Source organism: Aulonocara stuartgranti (genome assembly GCF_965226115.1).
Source record: "Aulonocara stuartgranti genome assembly, chromosome: 11".
Taxonomy (NCBI): Eukaryota; Metazoa; Chordata; class Actinopteri; order Cichliformes; family Cichlidae; genus Aulonocara; species Aulonocara stuartgranti.
Window position 1 is genome coordinate 3,341,980 of NC_138947.1, and position 19,054 is coordinate 3,361,033.

General features: G+C 41.3%; 3 protein-coding genes across 8 annotated transcripts in view; 1 reads left to right on the forward strand and 2 right to left on the reverse strand.

The window, feature by feature from the left end:
- On the reverse strand, positions 1-17,644 carry apom (apolipoprotein M). 4 transcript variants are annotated; one of them, XM_082550500.1, is made up of 8 exons: positions 17,551-17,644; positions 12,413-12,472; positions 11,912-12,051; positions 9,383-9,453; positions 670-807; positions 292-387; positions 164-191; positions 1-82 (listed from the first exon to the last, which is right to left on the reverse strand). In XM_082550500.1, the coding sequence occupies exons 2-7, from the start codon at positions 12,443-12,445 to the stop codon at positions 178-180; spliced, it is 492 nt and encodes a 163-aa protein (XP_082406626.1). In that variant the 5' UTR covers positions 12,446-12,472; positions 17,551-17,644; the 3' UTR covers positions 1-82; positions 164-177. The 4 variants fall into 4 exon arrangements, with proteins under 4 accessions (XP_082406626.1, XP_082406624.1, XP_082406625.1 ...); XM_082550498.1 differs by lacking the exon at positions 17,551-17,644 and adding an exon at positions 13,307-13,374; XM_082550499.1 differs by lacking the exon at positions 17,551-17,644 and adding an exon at positions 12,845-13,122.
- Positions 10,642-19,054, forward strand: part of bag6 (BCL2 associated athanogene 6) — a 24,975-nt gene continuing 16,562 nt past the window's right edge. For 2 of the 3 annotated variants that reach the window (XM_082550493.1, XM_082550495.1), the window contains exon 1: positions 16,695-16,802. The gene's annotated coding sequence lies outside the window, so the exon portion shown is untranslated. Of the gene's footprint in view, positions 10,727-16,694; positions 16,803-19,054 lie in introns of those variants that run through there. The other variant, XM_082550494.1, reaches the window with a different exon arrangement.
- Positions 15,124-16,620, reverse strand: glrx3 (glutaredoxin 3; the record flags this gene model as incomplete). Its single annotated transcript, XM_082550496.1, has 1 exon — positions 15,124-16,620. The coding sequence occupies one exon, from the start codon at positions 16,618-16,620 to the stop codon at positions 15,646-15,648; it is 975 nt and encodes a 324-aa protein (XP_082406622.1). The 3' UTR covers positions 15,124-15,645.

A 19,054-nucleotide genomic window follows, 5' to 3' on the forward strand; every position in this document is an offset into this window, starting at 1 on the left:
GTTTTAATTGGTTAACAATTACTCAAGAAAAAAAGAAAGAAATATTCTTGTAATTGAGGATGCCAGTGGATCCAACAGTAACCTGTAAAAACCAAGAACATTTTAACAGTCATACATACATAGACACATACATATGAAAAATGTATATGCTGCATGTGCTCACCGTAATCTTGATAACTACGTGCAAAACTCTGTAAATACAGGTATAACTTTAGAGGTCGACAAATACTATTGCATTCAAGCACAAACAAATTTATTTGAGTGGTTAGAGATAATATCTAAACCGCTCACCTTTCTCTTGACGTGGTGTGACGTTCGCCTGCATGTCATGACAGGCTGCATTTTTCAGAAATGTTGCCACGATGTCAGAGCTATTACTGCTGCGAGCTTGAAAGAAAAATAGTTACCGAAAAGTAAGTTAGTCAAGAAAGTTTAGTGTGTGCATTCAGCAGAAAGCTGGAATTGTGTCAAACATTTAAAATAACCAAAGGTTTAAATTTTTATTGTAATTTTTGTCATCTTTAAGATTGGTTCTCTAGTGCAGCGGTTAACACACTTACAGTAATCACTTGGCTGACTTAATATTTCTGACATTTGATTCAAGCACAATGCTTCATTTTGTTTAATCATTTATTTGCATTTAACTTCTAATTCTTTAAAATAGCTTACAATACAGCATGTGTCTATGCAGGGAGTCTTCCGTTCCTTTCTCCTTGTCTAGTGGAGGCTCTATTTCCTGGAAAATGATGCATTCGGAGCATTCGGCCCACTTGCCACTCCATAGTAGGTTCTTGCGCTGTGGCCTTCCTGTAGTAAAATCACAGAAAAGAGCAAAGCAGATAATGACTGTGATATCAATTTTCTCTTCTAATGAAACTTCTAATCAAACTTTAGCTTTAAATAGGGTCTCCGTGTAAAAATCTAAATTTAAGAAGCAGAATTCTGTCAGTTTTGAGCTAAAGTGCTGCAGAAAATGCTACTTCAATGGATCAAATAAACAGAATTCTACAGTGGAAATTGGGCCCTGGGTACATTAAAGCATAGAAAAACAGGGTGACGGGGCTGGTCAGTTAGAAAAGCTAAATCTGAATTTAGTTATCTTGTCAACTCTAATAAGAAATTACTGATTTGTCATTAAAGAAATTGTCAAAATCCTAAATCACAAGAACATGGCTGTGACCTAAGGTGGAATAAAATAGTGCATTCAGTAGAGTCCCATTGTGGTTTCCCATTTAATGTGGTATTATAAAAATAGTCCATAACAGGTGGCAGAAATTTTCACTTGTCCCTATAATGTGGCAGGGTTGATTTTTAAACTTTACAGTCATTTCAGGTGCTGAATGTGGGACTTTCTGCCTTTATGCTGTTGCTAACCACTTTTTTGTGATGTAGACTCAATTCACCATCAAATAAAAGGACCAGCACATTTTTAAAGTCATTTCTGGGGCACTGTAGTTATTTGCAGTGTTTATGTTCACTGTCAATTTATTTGTATAGCATGACGTGTTACAGCAAAGGGGATTCACAGGGACGAGAACATAAAATTCTCTTTTGGGCTGATAAATACAATACTCTGGAAAGATATTCATCCCATTCCTGGTGTCTTTTCTTTTTGCTTTTTTTGCACATGCAGTTTTATTTAGATCAAAGAAACTATAAATTTTTATGGGCATAGACAGCACGAGTTAAACACTGAGAAGAAGCTGTTTATTTTTGCTGTTTTAAAACTAAAAGAAAATGATGACTGACTTTCACACTTTTTGACCAGCTTCGTGTGGATGGGTCAAGACTTTTTTTTGTAATTTATGTGTTACAATGAAAACTGTCAATTATATGTGTTTGAAGTAATTACAAGTAATTTATAGAAAACCTTGGTTTCTTTTGCATTACTATCAGACTCGAAGGGCCTATAAATCAAATTCTGAACAGTTCATTCCTATCTGAGGTCTTGTCTGAACTGTTGCCCTAAAATTGAACCCTGAGGAATGTAAGGCCATTGAGGTGAGACAAACGAGTCCTTCCCTCACGAAACAAGCAAAAAAACGAAACAAAAAAACCACCGATTGCAAATACATGCTGCAAATCCCTGTGACATCAGATATGCAAACCCACAGTCTGTTGAACAGGATACTGTTGGTGAAATGGTCACAAATATTTTCCCTTTTAACGGGTAAATACATCACAGAAGCCAGGGGGTTTGTGCTGATATTAATCACTTTGCTCCTAAAACATGAAACAATCTTTCACAGAAGTGACTTTCACCTTACAGCTCAGTGAACTTTACACTTGTCCTACATTGTTAGGTTCTTTAAAAAAAAAAAAAAGGTTATGGTTTGGGTTAAAATTCAGCGGAATACAAGTGGTAGACATGAGCTTCTTCCAAATCACGTTTGGGCTCACTCTTTGAGACGGGTCATTTGTGGGAGTCTGGTTAGAGCTGCTGCTCTACCACATCCAAAGGAGTCAGCTGAGGTGGTTCTGGCCTACTGATCACCACTTAGGTGTTGTGCTTCAAGCATGTCTCAGTCAGAGTCACAGTGACTTTATTTATCCTCAAGGGGCAATTAAGATAGATACTTTGCCAACCGCACATACAATACACAAACATCACATTGGGGAGACAGGTCAGGCTAGCAATGGACGGTCGACCGCACGAGCAGCGACCCGATCCGAAACAATGGAAAGTGCACAACACGATGAAAGACAAACGAACTCCCCCCAGACTGAGCTCCAACGGGGAGATCAGTTTAATAAAAAAACACCTCAGCACATGACACATGAATCATCACATCTCACAACATAGAAGACATAAGCTTTGAAGGCGTTTGGAGGGGGTGGGGGTGGGGGGGTGAGTGTAGGTCTCTGTCAGTGTACATGCGTATGTGTGCGTGTGTCCGTGTTCAGCTGAGAGAAAGTGTCCCTTCACTCAGTTAGGCAAAAGTCAACAATCTTCGGTCGACGCGGGTGGCCTGGACTGAGGGAGAGGGAGAAAGTGTGACCACCTCCATCAAGAGCCAGGAAAGAAAAAAAAAAAAAGAAATGTCTGACCAGGAGGAGATCCCCTGTGGGTGTATGAAATGATCATTTGAGGCTGATGTTACGGCCCCTGGCCTTGGAGGAAGTGGGCCGGCCTCCCTGTAGGGAAACCCAAGTGTGCCAGGACCTACAGACGATTGGCTGGCTGTTGACCTGTGATGCTCCAGGGACCAATGAGTGACTGATTGTACCCACCTGTGACTACAAAAGGCTGAAGAACTTTCATTCAGTGGACACTGCTTTGGACTGAATGTGCAGGTTGTCCCTCAAGCTTCTGTCTTTGTACCATGTTTGTTGAACTCTGTTTAAGGTGTGGAATTTTGCCTGAATAGCCTTCAGTCGTATTCCTGCCTGTGAGGCTAGACCTAATTTGTACCTGTACACGAGAAAGTTCTTTTGTGTTGGCCAATTGCCTAGTGGTTTGCTATCAGTTTTCAGTTCTGACTTTTTTTGTAATAAACCTTTTTCTTAAACTGATTCCCTCCGTGGTGGCCTCATTTATGTTACCTTCCCTGTTGCCTAGCAGAGCCAGGACATAATGGGATAATTAAAGAAAATCTTGGTGTACCAGGATAATGAACAAACATTAAAGTCCACTTTACAACAAGTGTTATTACCCAGATCTACCAATGGCCACAGCTGCTTTGGGGAAATACAGGGTTTAGTGGTATGCCCAAGGAGATTTCAACAATTGAAGGAGCCTAAACATCTGACCTACTGCTGCTTCAACAACTGTGTCACCAAATGATGTGACACATAATGAAAAACAACTTGTGAAGAAATGAAAACTAGGTCAGTGCAGCTGTTAAAAGTTATTTAACATGATATGCCACAGTGCCACAGTAGGTGGTTAGATAGGCACACATTTTGCCACTTTTAAAGGGCAAAAAAGTCCAGCTGTAAAGGCAGGAAGTAGTTGATGATGATAGTAATCATTTTGGTACCATAGTCGCAGATTACCACCCACATCATTATACTTGTTGTCATGGTCCTGGGTCATTCTGACCCAGTATTCTTTGTTTCCTTGTGTTTCTGTAGACTGTGAAGTTCATTTGTTGTTTTTGGAGTTATTCTATCGGTCCTAAGTTGTTTAGTTTAGTTTATCATCATGTCTGTGCTCTCCCTCGTGCTCCTCAGTGTTTTTCTCTTCCCCTCTGGTCTGCGTCTTTGTGTATTTCCTGTGTTATTGTGAAGGTCTGGTCTCGTCATGTCTGATTACTCCCAGCTGTGCTCTCCTTCTGTGTCTCATTCCCACGTTATCACCTATGTGTATTTAAGCCTTGTATTTGCCTCTGTTAGTTGCTGGTTCTTCTGTGATGTCTCCCCGGGTCTCCCTGTGTTCCGCTGCATGTTATCTTGTGAGTTTTGGCTTCAGTTTCATGTGTTTAGGTTTTCCCAGTTTAGTTATTTCTTGGTTCCTGTCCTCCCCATCTCCACTTAAATAAACTCACTCCTCATCCCAACCTCTGCCTGAACATCTGCCGACACAGCAGTGACACTTTTTTAGGTTTGTTTTTTTGAGTTGGCCACTGCATGACAGCAAACTCCACACTTTCCAAACAGTTAGCGCACACAGGCCTAAACAGAGGCGCTCATGGTCAAAGTGCAAACTGACTCTAACCGTAGAAAAACATTTAAAATATGAAACAAAAGCAGATTCTAATCTGCGAACACATGTATGAGCTCTTCCAATCAATCATTACACAATGGACAACAAAATACAGTCCTCAGTGCAAATCAGTGCACCATTGCTCGTCATTGTAGCCAGTTGTCAACTTTCTACATAGCCTGGACCAAATCTGTCTTCTGGCAATGAACTGGATGCAGAATCAGAAATGCTTTGATTCAGAAATGGGCAATATGCTGGGAGGAACTGCATCATCATACGAGGGTGTACTGCAAACCGCTTATTGACAAGGTGAGAGTGGTGCAACACCACATTCTCCAAAATAATTACAAGATTGGCATGACCGGCCTCAACAGCCGTCTCTCCTCAGGTGGGATCAGCTTCTCACAAAGTGCGTTCAGGAATGTTATGAGGCGCTCGGTGTTGTACGGGCCAATAGTGGGGATATGGCATAGGACACCATCACTGGGGATGGCAGCACGCACGGTTATGTTGGCGCCCCTCTGTCCTGAAACGGTGAAAGTGGGGCTGTACCCAGTGGGGTTCTTTCCACATCTCCTCTTTTACAACATAAATGGAGACACGATGTGCCCCCAACTTCAAGCCCCATTATTCTCTCAGTAAAAAAGGACAAACTTACAATGAAAGGTGTCTCCAGTTGACTCTAACTGTATGATATGACAAGGCATTACAGTATAGTAATATTTCCACATATTTTCATCTGGCCTCCTTCACAGCATCAGAGTTCCTTTGAGATGGAACTGCTGCTTCATTTCCACATGGTTACTTCTTAGGACGCGGTCAGTGGTGGTCAGGCTTATGGCATTGTTTGTAACGACCATGTTCACAACATGCAGAGGATGGCAGCCTTTGGATTCTATAAAGATGTATAGTAAGTTGTAATGGGAATGAGGAAACAGTTACACAAAGTATATCACTGAAGATATCTCTGTATATACTGCACAGCAATCTGTTCTCCAGTCAAAAAATTCTGACAACGAATGCAGCAGTGTTTCTGTCTAGAACAAGCTGTACTCTTTGTCCAGCCTCTAAGTAAAAGGCCATGATTGATAACATGATCAACAACAGCTGCCCAAATTTCTTCTGAAACTTGGGCCTTTCCAACTACACCTGCACCCCTCTACCTCTTACTCTCACTCTCATTTGCCTCAGACCGCCTCCATCCGTGCTGGTAAAGAACAACACAGACGTGCCACCTTTTAAGTCCTGCAGACTGAAGATTATTGTGATGGCTCTTGGCGAAGGCGGTCACACTTTTCTCCTGCTCTCCCTTATCTTCCCTGCTTAGCTTCTTATGTCTTTGTCTTGTCTCGTGTTTTTACTTTTCCCTGAAACACTCTCTCACAGTCTGTTTCTAAAACCTAAAAGAGAATTATGGATTTGATCAACTGGTCCCTGAATGCTATTGACACCCTTTTCTCAACGAGAAGTCCGAGTGTCCTGGAGGTACTTTCCCTGCCGGATACACGATGGACGGGTGGCAGACATGGAGGGTCGTGTGCCTGGCGGGACTGTCGATCGAGGACGCTGAAGATATCAACCTATTCGGAACCATGATAACAGGGTTCTTGCTGATCGGAGCTGGCTTGGCCCTGGCTTATCGGAGAATTAAGAAAGCGGAACCGGCTGTTCAAACCCCCCCAAGGCTGCTCGCTGGGATTGAAACGATGGGACGAGGTGCAACTTCGCAGAATGGGCTCACTGAGTGCAGCATGGATAAGACCTTGGAGAAGCTTACGGCTGTTGTGAATACTCAGAATAAATTGGATCACATCTTGGAGCAGCTCACTGCGGTCGTGAGTTCTCAGAATCTGCTCTTTGAGCACAAGAATGACAAGACCACGGAGCGCAAGTTTGATAACATCATGGAGAAGCTCGCGGCTCTCCAACAGGAGATGGAGAGACCAGTGTCAGACTGTTAAGAACAGCTTGAAATTCTCATGAGTTGTTTGCACTAAAGAAAAATCACCATCATAATGTGGCTATCCCTTTGGTGCCAGCTGTGGTCTCAAGGCTGGAGCCGAACAAAAACTCCCTGATAATGACTGTGTTTAGACTGTTCTTCCCACTCCATGCAAGGCCACCTGGGTTGGCTGGCAGTCTGTTTACTTAGCCTGGCAGGGCGAGGGACAATGTCTCAGCTGAACTATGGACACGCACACACATACACTTACACTGATAAGCACTCACTCATCCCTCCTCCCCTTCCAAACGCCTTCGACGCTTCGACATTTATGTGCTTTCTGTGAGAAGGAGTTTTTTTGTTTCCTGGTCTCATGCTGTCCTCCCAGAAGCCCAGCATGAGCAGAGGTCTCTTTTTTTCCATTGTAGTGCACATTTCAGTGTTTTTCTGTAATGCAACCGTTCTCTGACTTGTATCCCCATGTGATGTCTGTGTTGTGTGTGTAAGGTCGGGGGGCGGGTTCATTCCACTGCAGGGCAACCTGCCACTGCATGTGGCGAATAAAATTTGAACTTGAACTTGAACTTGGAGTGTCAAACAGGTGCCTTAGGGGTTTCATACATATTTCTGTTTGGTTACTACAGCTAAAACAGTGGGGTTTGGACTACTTGAATCACATCTGTAATAACTGTTTTGCAGTCTGGTGGGAAAATGTGTCAATTCAGTGAAAAAATTGTTAACATACTTGCTCTGCTGAGATAGTGATGTTAAAAACTGAATGGATCCCAGTTTTTTTAGGCAGGTCAATGCAATCAAGAAAAACTGTAATATTTTAGAATGAGATCGAGTTGTTTGATACTTTAATCCACTTAACCCAGTATTCTCAAACATCTGCATTAGGTAACAGAGTTAAGACGGACTTTTGCGAGATCTTGCAAAAATCCGTCTTAATTTTTTTTTCTCCCGTGTCCCCTGCGGGGCTCCGTACAAACGTAAGGAGTGTAAAACTATGTGTCAAATTTTAGTGGGACTGTAAGAAGTTCTGCATTTGCAGGAGCAAAATTTGACAGTTGGCTGGTATGATACGCATTCTGTGTACTGAATTGTTCTTTGCGTGTGTGTGTGTGTGTGTGTGTGTGTGTGTGTGTGTGTGTGTGTGTGTTCATGTTAGATAAGCAAAGCTGTGACACAGTGAGTGAACTGTGTAGCTGGGTCATTGATCGTTATGGTGATAGCACAGTCAGGAGTGTGCAGAGCATTACTGCACGCTGCTATCTGTTTTGATCTAACTTTTGAATTTTCAAGTTGACTTGACGTCTGTGTTATCTTTTACTATAAACTTTCTACAAAACAAGACTAATGATTGACGGCTAAATTTGAATATCAGTAATTTAATTTGCAAAATGTAATAAATGTACTTTTGTCTGTCTAAAGTAAAGCAATTATATCAACACAGATTTAATTGAGAATTTCAAATAATGAAAATGTGTTTGCGTATTCATCTAAAACATTTATCCATCCATCCATCTTCTCCCATTTATCTGGGGCCAGGTTGCAGGGGCAGCAGCCTAAGCAGAGAAGCCCAGACGTCCCTCTCCCCAGCCACCTCTTCCAGCTTGTCCAGTGGAACACCGAGGCGTTCCCAGGCGTCTGCCCCGGGGCCTCCTCCTGGTGGGACATGCCCTGGAGACCTCACTCAGGAGGTGCTTAGAGGCATCCTTGTCAGATGCCCGAACCACCTCAAGTGGCTCCTTTCGAAATGAAGGACCAGCAGCTCTACTCTGAGCTCCTCCCGGATGGCCGAACTGCTCACCCTATCTCAATCACCCTTCCAAAGAAGCCCATTTCCGCCGCTTGTATCCGTGATCTCGTTCTTTCGGTTACTACCCACAGCTCGTGACCACAGGTGAGGGTAGGGACCTAGATCGGCCAGTAAATTGAGAGCTTTGCTTTTACACTCAGCTCTCTCTTCATCACAACAGACCAATATAGCGTCCAGATCACTGCAGCTGCAGCACCAATCCGTCTGTCAATCTCCCGCTCCCTTCTCCCGTCACTCCTGAACAAGACCATGAGATACTTAAACTTCTCCACTTGGGGCAAGAACTTGTCCCTGACCCAAGTGGGCACTCCACCCTTTTCCGGCTGAGGACCATGGCCTCAGATTTGGAGGTGCCGATTCCAAAGCGAGCTGGAGGCCATCACCCGATGAAGCCAACAGAACCACATCATTCACAAAAAGCCGAGATGAGATCCTGAGACCACCGAAGTGAAAGCCTTCTGCCACTTGGCTACGCCTAGAAATTCTGTCCATAAAAGTTCCGAACAGAATTTGTGACAAAGGGCAGCCCTGGCAGGACCCATCACCCACCGGGAACGAGTCTGACTTATTGCTGGCTATGTGGACCAAGCTCTTGCAACAGTTGTATAAGGATCGAATGACCCGTAGCAATGAGCCAAACACCATTAAAATTAGAAAAGTTAGAAAAAAATTTGTTTTCTTTAACTTCATCAACAGTTCTGCCGGTGTTTTCTTCTTGCCTGCACTGACATTTTTAAGAAATACTTAGAAAGGGTAATAGAAAGGGTTTCCCCAAACAGATAACAGCAGGACTCTGGGAAGCTGCTGCATAGTTTGTTGCTGTATTTGTTGTCAGTTTGTTTATTCTTTTTTATTTATGAGCACAAAGTTACCATCTTAAAAATCTAACTTACTTTGACCTGTGGAAACCCATATTTACTGTGTGTATGTGTGTATTATAAGCGTCTGTGTAAGTAGATGGTGCTGCAGATACCTTCCAGTTCCAAATCATTGCTCTCAAGATTTATATGATAGGTCCAGGTCTGCTTTATGCAGTTATCCCCCCTGAAAAACAGTGAACATGGCAATTTTTATAAATGCAAGTGAAACATAGAAGAAAGACTTTCGTTTCATTCTGAAACATGCACTGACGACTGTTACATTTTCTACACATCACTTCCCTAATTCTAGTATCTATTTGTGCTTGTGGGGTTTCTTGTTTCTGTTAATTTCTCCTGTTCTGACCATTCCATTAAGCAGTTTCACGCACGTGTTTATCCATTTCGTCAAACTCCAAAATCAGGAACACTCCACTGGAACATTTCTATTTTTTAACTAACTTGAAAGTAAGTAAAGTTTATTTCACTGTAATCAGAATCACAAAGCGCTGAACAACAATTACAATGCAATATAAACAAAGAACCATATTAAAAACAGAATTTAAGGTTAAAAACAGATAACAAAAGAATCTCAGCAGAAGGTTGGATTAGAGAAAGACTCCACAGAGTCAGCTAAACAGAACTACAGTGGTAAACTGTTTCAGAGCCTCGGTGCCACAGACTGAAAAGCTCTGTCCCCCTTAGTCTTTAGCCTTGGATGAGGGACAGCTAATAAAGTTCGAGGTTGTGAGATAGCAACCAGCAGTGTGTTTGAGGAAAAAGTTGAGATAAATAGTCTGGAGTTTGTCTATTTGCTTATCTGTATGTAAGTGTGAGGATTTTAAAACTCCTGAAATCAAGTGGGAGCTGATGTAAAGGAAATAAAACAGGGGTAATGTGAGCTTGCTTCCCAGAATGTGTCAGGAGTCTGGCTGCAGCATTCTGAATTGCAGGTGTCACAGAGGTGATTTTTCTATGCCCGTAAAGAGGGCATTACAATAATCTAAGTGCAATGACACAAGTGAATGAACAGTTGTTGCATTTCAGAGGAGGAAACTATAGCTCACAGCTTAGAAATGTTCTGTGCTGTTAAGCTGACGTGCTTTTTCGGGATACGATTTTATTAAATAATTGTGTGCATCACATGTTTCAACTTGCTTTGATGCAGGTGATTTCACAATTTCACAGGTGATTTCATTTAGCTTCAATGTCCAGAGCAGGGGTAGGCAACTCCAGGCCTCGAGTGCTGGTGTCCTGCAGGTTTTAGATCTCACCCTGGGTCAATACACCTGAATCAAATGATTAGTTCATTACCAGGCCTCTGGAGAACTTTAAGACATGTTGAGGAGGTCATTTAGCCTTTAAATCAGCTGTGTTGGATCAAGGACATCTAAAACCTGCAGGACACCGGCACTCGAGGCCTGGAGTTGCCCACCCCTGGTCCAGAGAATATCATTGAAGTGGGTTATTTATGCTTTTCATTATTTGCATTCATATACACTCACAGGCCACTTTATTGAGTATAGCATGATTTTATTGTGCTGGACCCCTTTTTACCTTCAGAGCTGCCTTAATTCTTTGTGGCATAGATGAGTCCTCAGAGACTTTGGTCCATAGTGACACAATAGCATCACAATTGCTGCAGATTTATTTACATCCCAAAGGTGCTGTGTTGGATTGAGATTTGGTAATTTTGTGAAAGGCCACTAGACTGCAGCGAACTCATCATCATCATGTTCACTAAACCAGTTTGAGCTGATCTGAGCTCAAACACAGTGTGCTATCCTGAGGCCTTCCCCAAACCACAGCCTCAATTCACCCTCTTCAGCTTTTCTGCCATTACCTACTAGAAACACTGTCAAACCTAAATGTTGTCTGCAGTAACTGAGACTCATCAGACCTCAACATCTTTCCAGTTTTCTATTACCCAGTTTTTGTGAGCTTGAATTTTAAACTTAGCTTCACATTCAGAAATTCTCTTCTGCATACCCTTTGAGTTTTGCAAGAACATTTCATTTTTTCCCTTACATCGAGTTATTTTATTATTATTATTATTATTATTATTTGTGAAAAAAGAAAACTGGCATACTGTACTTGCGGGGATCAACAGTCACTTATGGGGACAAAATGCTCGTCCCCATGAAGACATTTTCAGACTCAAAATGTGGTTTTAATGTCAGGGTTACAATTAGGTTATGGTTAGGTTTAGGCTAAGGTATAGGGTTAGGGGTTCATTTGTAATGGTTAGGGTATGCAGTTATGGAAAGCATTATGTCAATGAGATGTCCCAACAAAGTTATCCAATCCAATTTTATTTATGAAGCACTTTAAAATACCCAGCACAGGACCAAAGTGCTGTGCAGAAAATAAGTTGAAAAAAATAGAATAACAGAAAACAGGAAAAATAAATAAATAAAACACATAATACATAAAAATTAAAACAGCGCTATATTAAAAAAGAAAACAACATAAAACAGCATAGAATCAACTAAAAACAACTAAAATAAAACGAAAAAATAAAAACCAACATCTCATGTGGTGTCAAAGGCCAGAAAGAAATGAAAGATTTGAAAGTGTGTGTGTGTGTGTGTGTGTGTGTGTGTGTGTGTGTGTGTGTGTGTGTGTGCTTGAACTTGCTGCCTCACATGCGCATGTGTCCAGTCAGCAGCAGTGTGTCGTTTGCTCTTTCCTCCATGGTGAAGACAATGTTGTCCAGCACTCTGAACTTCTGGATGTCCGCCTCTCTGTGACTGACTGCAGCTTTAAAGTACCATGTCCCCAGATGCTGCAACAGACACACACAGAGTGTGACATGACAGTGCGGGGTAGCAGTAACTGTATGAGAACGAAAGCTATTTAAAATAGCCCACGTCAGAAGACCACTTATGGAAAGACCAGAGGGAGTAGGAAGTGCATCTTTGTGGTTGTACTTAATATTTATCTCGGTAAATCTCTCTGCAGTTGTAATAAGTGTGAAATACCAATCCTGTACAGATAAGATGCACTTAACCAGAACATTACGCAATAAGGTCAACAGTAAATCCCGTCGTACTGAGGTTATTATAAAAAAAACCCTCAGACCAGTGAGGGAAGTGCCTTTGGTATTTTCATAAATCTAAACCTCTACCTTTGATTTTTACTCTCACCTTCTGCCGGTCGATCGCGTTCACAGACAGCATCTCAGGCTCCAAGCAGGGAACGATGGTCTGATACAACAAAGTGTACAAAGACAGAACAAGAGAGAAGACTTCTTTTAACATAGCTGCAGTCTAAGTCAACACTTTGTAGTAATCCTGATCAAAATGCCCGGAAACTCCCAGGATTGTCTCTGAATGTGTGCAATACTCCAACAGACCACTTTATCAGTGTGGGTGGAGGTAAATGATTAATCTGCACAGCAGCATTACCCCTGAACTTTAAAGGTAAATAATAGGTTGGAAATGGGATGTTTGCATCCATGAACATAAAACTTCAGCGTCAGGATAAAATACATTTATAGGAAACTGAGACATTTATTCTCACAGGTATTCTTACTCATCCAACACTTTCTGAAAGGAATAAACTCGCTAAAAACTCACCATCACTGACTCATCATCATATGTAGGAGGTGTTTGTGGCTATTTCTAAACTGGAACCAACCAAATTTTCTCACGAACATAACAAACAACAACCCCAAGTTTTAACTTTGTTTGTGTTCATCCTGCCCCGCGTCCCACACCTTCTGTCAACACACACACACACACACACTAGGAATCATTAACTTCCTGTTTCGTCTTCCCATACTAGGTTTGGGAGAACTAAATTACTGAATTATTAAGAATCACACACGGCTCTCTCAATCAGGTTTGCTTCTGATTTAAAAAAAAAAAAAAAGTCAAGAAAACAATTGTATCAAAAAACAAAGAATATTTAGTTGAAGGCTATTAACAAAACAATAATCAATAAATAACAAAACTAAGCAAACATTCCCTATAAATGACCAGTTTTAAAGACTATGAATAATTGCCAAAATATTTTGAACAGCTAATTGAATAACTGACCTTTTCATGTCTCATGTATGAAGAAGTCTCTGCTGTGTGTTCATTTGAATTCTGCTTAGAGCTGTGTTCCACACCTGCTTCCACAAGGTGGAGTTGTTACACCTAATTAACTTTCTCCAGATAATTCACACTTCAAAGTAAATAAGGAAAGTTTTTTTCCTACATCAAAAATCACATCACATTAGTTTCATTTCAATTTGGGGGTTTTTTGCATACGGTTACATAATTGTGATCAAATTATGTTGTTTCCTACAATAAAGTGATGATAAACTATAATGAGTAGAGTATAAAAACAAGTCAGTTAAACTTCTGGTCAGTTTGGGGAATTTTTAATCGGGTTCAGCCGCTTTGGTGTTAATGAAATTAAATGCAGGTGCACTAGAGGGAAAACAATGAGAAAGCCCCAAAACAGGATTGGTTTTAAGGGTGGAGGACATTTCTCCCTCTGCATCTTTTCTGACTGTTTTTACACTAGTCTAGCTTTTGGCTAGGGTCACTGTCACTACTGGTAGCAGGAGGCAATACAAGGATCCTACAGAGTTGTAAGTTAATAAGTACACTAATGCAGTGGGCTCTGGGTTCTTCCTGGAGCACAACAATGCCCAACCACTTGTTGCAAGAGTATGTAGGCAGCTCCTGGTGGATGAAAGAACTGATACCATTGACTGGGCCCCACACTCACCTGACCTAAGTCAACAGAACACCTCTGGGACATTATCTATCTGACGCTGCCAGGTAAAGCTAATATTATGAGACTTACGATGTAGAAAAACTGATTTTTATGTATTTGTTTTCAAGTGTGAATTATCTGGAGAAAGTTAATTAGGTGTAACAACTCCACCTTGTGGAAGCAGGTGTGTAACACAGCTCTAACTCAATTTCAAAATAACACACATGAACCTCGGTGATAGACTGTCGTTCCTGCTGTGTAGATAACCAACCTGATTTGTTTTCTAAATTGAGATTTGATGCATTTTTAAAGTTTCATTTTATAACCAGTATATTTAGACATGCTTCAAAAAAGTTTTGACATCGAAATAAAAGAATAATATTGTGCAATGGTGAAAAAAAATAAACTGGGGGAAAAAAGGTGAGATGTTCACTGAAGCTGAGCAGTAAATACAGGGAAGGCTTCTCCACATTGACAATAGGTCAAAGTTCATGTACTTATAAAATACCCCACATACTGAGTGATGTTTTTCTTGGGGATTAAATACATATTTCACTCAATAAAACTATTATATAGTGTGTTTTTTCTGGACTTTTGATTAATTATTTGGGCTCTTTCCATTAAAATGAAACTGAATTTTGGTCTCTAAGCTTGTGAGTCTGAGGCTTATACAAGAAATGTTGCACAGTTAAGCTGTACTAAGAAGTGGGAAAATGTCCTTTACCCAAACAAAAAGAAATCCTCCTGAATAAAAGAAGGTCCATAAGGGATTAGTGTCAGAGGCCAGCTTAAAGCCAGCGTGCATGATGGTGTTGTTTCACGTCAATGAAAAACCATGTAGAAACCTAGATCCATCCCTGAAACTGTGTTGTAAACAAAGGATTTGTGTAAGTGGTAATTTTCTTCTACCCCTCAGGAGAATCACACATATTTAGCCAGACTTTGTTAGTTCTATTACCTCGCTGTCAAATCTTGCGCTTCAATGTAGCTGCTTCATTGTTACAGGGCGGCTCGTCTCTTATTGTATCGTCTCCTCTACTGAGTAAATAAATAATCTACAACAGTTGTCTCCTCAGTTTCCTAATGCTTACAGGGTGAATAGATTGAATGCTTACAGATTAAACAATAAGAGAGAAAACACTTTAAATTGTTTTAATTTTTAATCGTAATCTTACTGACAAACACGCATAGCTTGTTAACAGAGTGATCCTTGCACAGAGCTTAAAAACAGCTTGGAGGAGAATGTGCAGACAGGACGGTGTGAACAGTGAGCAGCTGGCCCGGGTAGGAAAATAAAAGTTTATATAACGTACTGAAGCGTGAGGCTGTCAACACTGGAAGGAAAGCTATAATCCCAAAAAATGCAGATATTGTGAACTAACGTCATTAGTTTTCCAAGAATCAGACAGCAAGAAGTATTTACTTAAGTGAATTTCTAGTAGCCCAACTTTCCAGTAATGACCATTACCAGAAAGGAAAACAGATGTAAATTCTTACTGTTGACAGCAGTTTCATTTCTGTCTGTAATTATAGTGAATCTATCCCCCTGCTACAATACAATTAGTTACTAGAGAAAATTTTGACCCTTCTGCAGGGTTACTGGAGCTAATCTGGATATGTGCAGCAGCTTCTTGTTCCCTCCCTCAGATGGCCAATGCAGATCCATCTACTACTCTCCTTTCAGGACTGATACCAGCTCTCCACTCTCCTTCAGCTCCTTGACAATGTCCAAACCACCGATAAGCTCTCCTTTCACGTAGAGCTGAGGGTAGGTTGGCCAGTTAGAGTAAGTCTTGAGCCCCTGCCGCACTTCTTCATCCTGCAGGATATCAAAGGTGTCATAATCCACCCCAGTACCGTTCAAGAGCTCCAGTAACTGCCTGCTGAAGCCACATCTGGCAGCCTCTTTCTTGCCCTTCATGAACAGCATGACTGGACTCTGATTGATGATGGTCTTCAGTCGGTGCTCTAAGGTGACAGCCTTCGGGCAGGTGTTCTCCAGCTCTCCGGACTCAGCCAGTTCCTTCACTATGTCCAGTCCTCCCACCAGCTCCCCGTTCGCATACAGCTGGGGGTAGGTGGGCCAGTTGGAGTAGGTCTTCAGCCCCTGTCGGACCTCCTCATCGGACAGGATGTCGAAGCTGCTGAACTGGATTTTGTGCTCTTTCAGCAGCGCCACTATCTGTCGGCTGAATCCGCAGCGGGGCTCCTGGGGTGACCCCTTTATGAAGAGCATGCAGGGGGCGGCGTTAAGCAGCTTCTTCAGCCGCTGGTTCAGATCTGCGCCGCTGCCCTCAGCGGCTCCACCGGGACCCTCGCTCACCGCGAGGCGCTGCACTTTCTTAGTCAGTTCCGGAGCGTGGGCCCCGTCCAGACTGTCCACTTTCTCTCCCCCCTTGAAAAAAAGGAAAGTGGGGACGGAGGAAATTTCATACTTCTCCGACACCTCCGGGACCGCTTCCGCCTCCAGCTTCACGAACGTAGTGTGCGCATGTTCTTTGGCTAGTTCGGCCATCACCTCGTTCATTTGGCCACACTGAGGAGCCCACGCCGCTTGGAAATGCACCACGGTCAGGCATTTTCCAGCTTTGGCTAAGAAATCTTCAAACTGCTGTTGGGTAGTCGCCTCCACGAGGTTCGCCATTTTTCTTTCCTTTCACCCTCTGCACGCGCAGTGGTTCCGGTGCCGCCTAGACGTCATATCCGCGTAGCCTGGCAGTTTCTGGCAAGTACCAGAGAAGCTACAGGGAAGTCGTTTGCATGCTAGCTGATGATAAGAAAACAGCTGCATACACTGGATACGTCGAGAGGATAGTAACTTTTAAGGTAACTGTTTAACGACACGGACTTAATTAAAACTAAATTTCACACTGTCTCGGATTGCTATGCTAATTTTAACGTTCCGTTTTAGTAGCATTAGCTAGTTAGCTCAAAGTTAGCTTCGTTCGTGACGTCTGCCAGGTTTCCAAATTAAGCAAAGCTAATTCATGCTAGCAAACCTTTGGCGGCTAAGTAAGCTACTGTTACATGTAATTTCTGTTAAATAGAAGTAGAGTCAAATACCACAGTTCTAACAGTTAAATTAATAAAAGGCTTAAATAAAGACAATGCAGGTCGGTGTCTGGCCCAGCATGAAGCAGCCTCGGTTCCTCGGCTAACTACTCAACATTACGATGTTACCGAGCACGCAAAGTCCAAAACAACAGGAGCAAGTGTTTAGCTGATCGGACTCAGCTGTTTCCTTCGGTTTTACATCGGTGGTTTGTACAAAAAATCGTTGCATGTTTTTGTTGTTGGTTTTAAGGAACATGCAACTGAAGTTTTCTGCACCTGCGGGTGGCACTACTTTCTTTATAAATTCATATTCTGTGTAGTTGTCAAGACAAGTAAGATGGTGGCGAAAAAATATTATTTAGGTAAACATTTCAAACGAAATGAGAGGGGAAAACAAGACACACCTTATCCTTACAACCATGGTATAAGCATAATGCATCTTCTGCTTATTTTCAAGGCTTTGCAAATCCGGTGATAATAACTAGTTTGTTAATACGCATGAAAATTATAACATACTTACATGACATATGACACTGTGTTAAAGTTTAACAACAATTAACTCAAAATGCAGAAGTAGTGTCTGAAAAACTATGGAGTCCCAATAATCCAGTAGCCTGTAAAATCACCCTTAGCATCATTACATTGAAGTAATGGTTTTCTGTAAGACATTATCAGTTTCTCACATATCTTCTCCTACGTGTTACATTGTCTACTATTACCATGACCTTGATCACAAAGCATGTGTGTTATGTGTAAATGTGTCCTTTGAAATAGGGCTGTTTGATATAACGATATATATCGGATGACGATATAAAAACGTCTATCGTGTCATTTTACACTAACGTTTGTTTCGTGGTGTCGCAAAATAAACTGTTTACGGCAATATTTTTTTTCATCGTTTTGATGGTCACTGTATGGCTATATTAATTTCTTACAATTCTCTCTTTCTCTTATATTTAATATAACCACACTATAGACGGACAAGCGCCTGTTTTTATGCGTGTCCGCTTGTTTATGTTCCACATAAACCTTTCACAATAAAGCTCAAGATCCTGTTGAGACTTTTCAAAATAAACCGAATCACGTGAAAGAGCAGATTATTTACGAATGAGAAGTAAAAAAGCTAAAAATAAATAAACCTTAGACTCAAACGTTAGTCTTTCTGAGATTCACAGAATTTACAGAAAATGTTACATTTTTGTGATTTATATCGTTATCAACGATAGAATTCTTATATCGGGATATCAGATTTTGGTCATATCGCACTGCCCTACTTTGAAAAACTAAGTACACACATGATTCAGTAGCTTATTGAAACACCTTTACCAGCATCAGCTTGAAGTAATCTTTATCTGTATGATATTATCAGTCTCACTCTTCTTTACATATGGTTTGTGCTTCAGTTCATTGAGATAGGCAGGCATTCATTTATACAAAGCTCTCCTGTCAATTACATCAGATTGCAGTATGAACTTTAGATTTTGTTTTGCTCATTAAAACACCTTGATTCTTTTCTTTTTCAGCTGTTCTGTTGTAGACAAGAGTTAGTTATTGAAAAGATGCCCTCGTATTTGTCTCTAGAATACTTTGACATACAGAGAAATTTATGATCCACTCACTGACTGCAGGTGCCCACATCCTAGACTGCAAAACAAGCCCAAAACATCACCCCTCCACCACATGCTTGACAGTTGGTATAAGACGTTTGTGCTGATATGCTGTGTTTGGTTTAATCCACTGCCATGTGTATTATGGCCAAGTATCTCCACAATTGTCTTGTCTGTCCAAAGGACACTGTTCTTGTAGTTTGTTCAGATGCAAGTTTGCAAATCTAATTGTGTTAGAGAGAGATGGCTATGGCCATTTTTGTCAGCTTGTTCAGTCTTTTAATAAATTTACTATCATGAACTTTAACATTTAAAATGATAAGTGAGGAAACGGTATTTTGCCACATTAGTGCCACAACATCATGAGTGGTCCACCAATAAAGAGGAAAATAACTGAGAAAACAGTAGTAGAGGAAA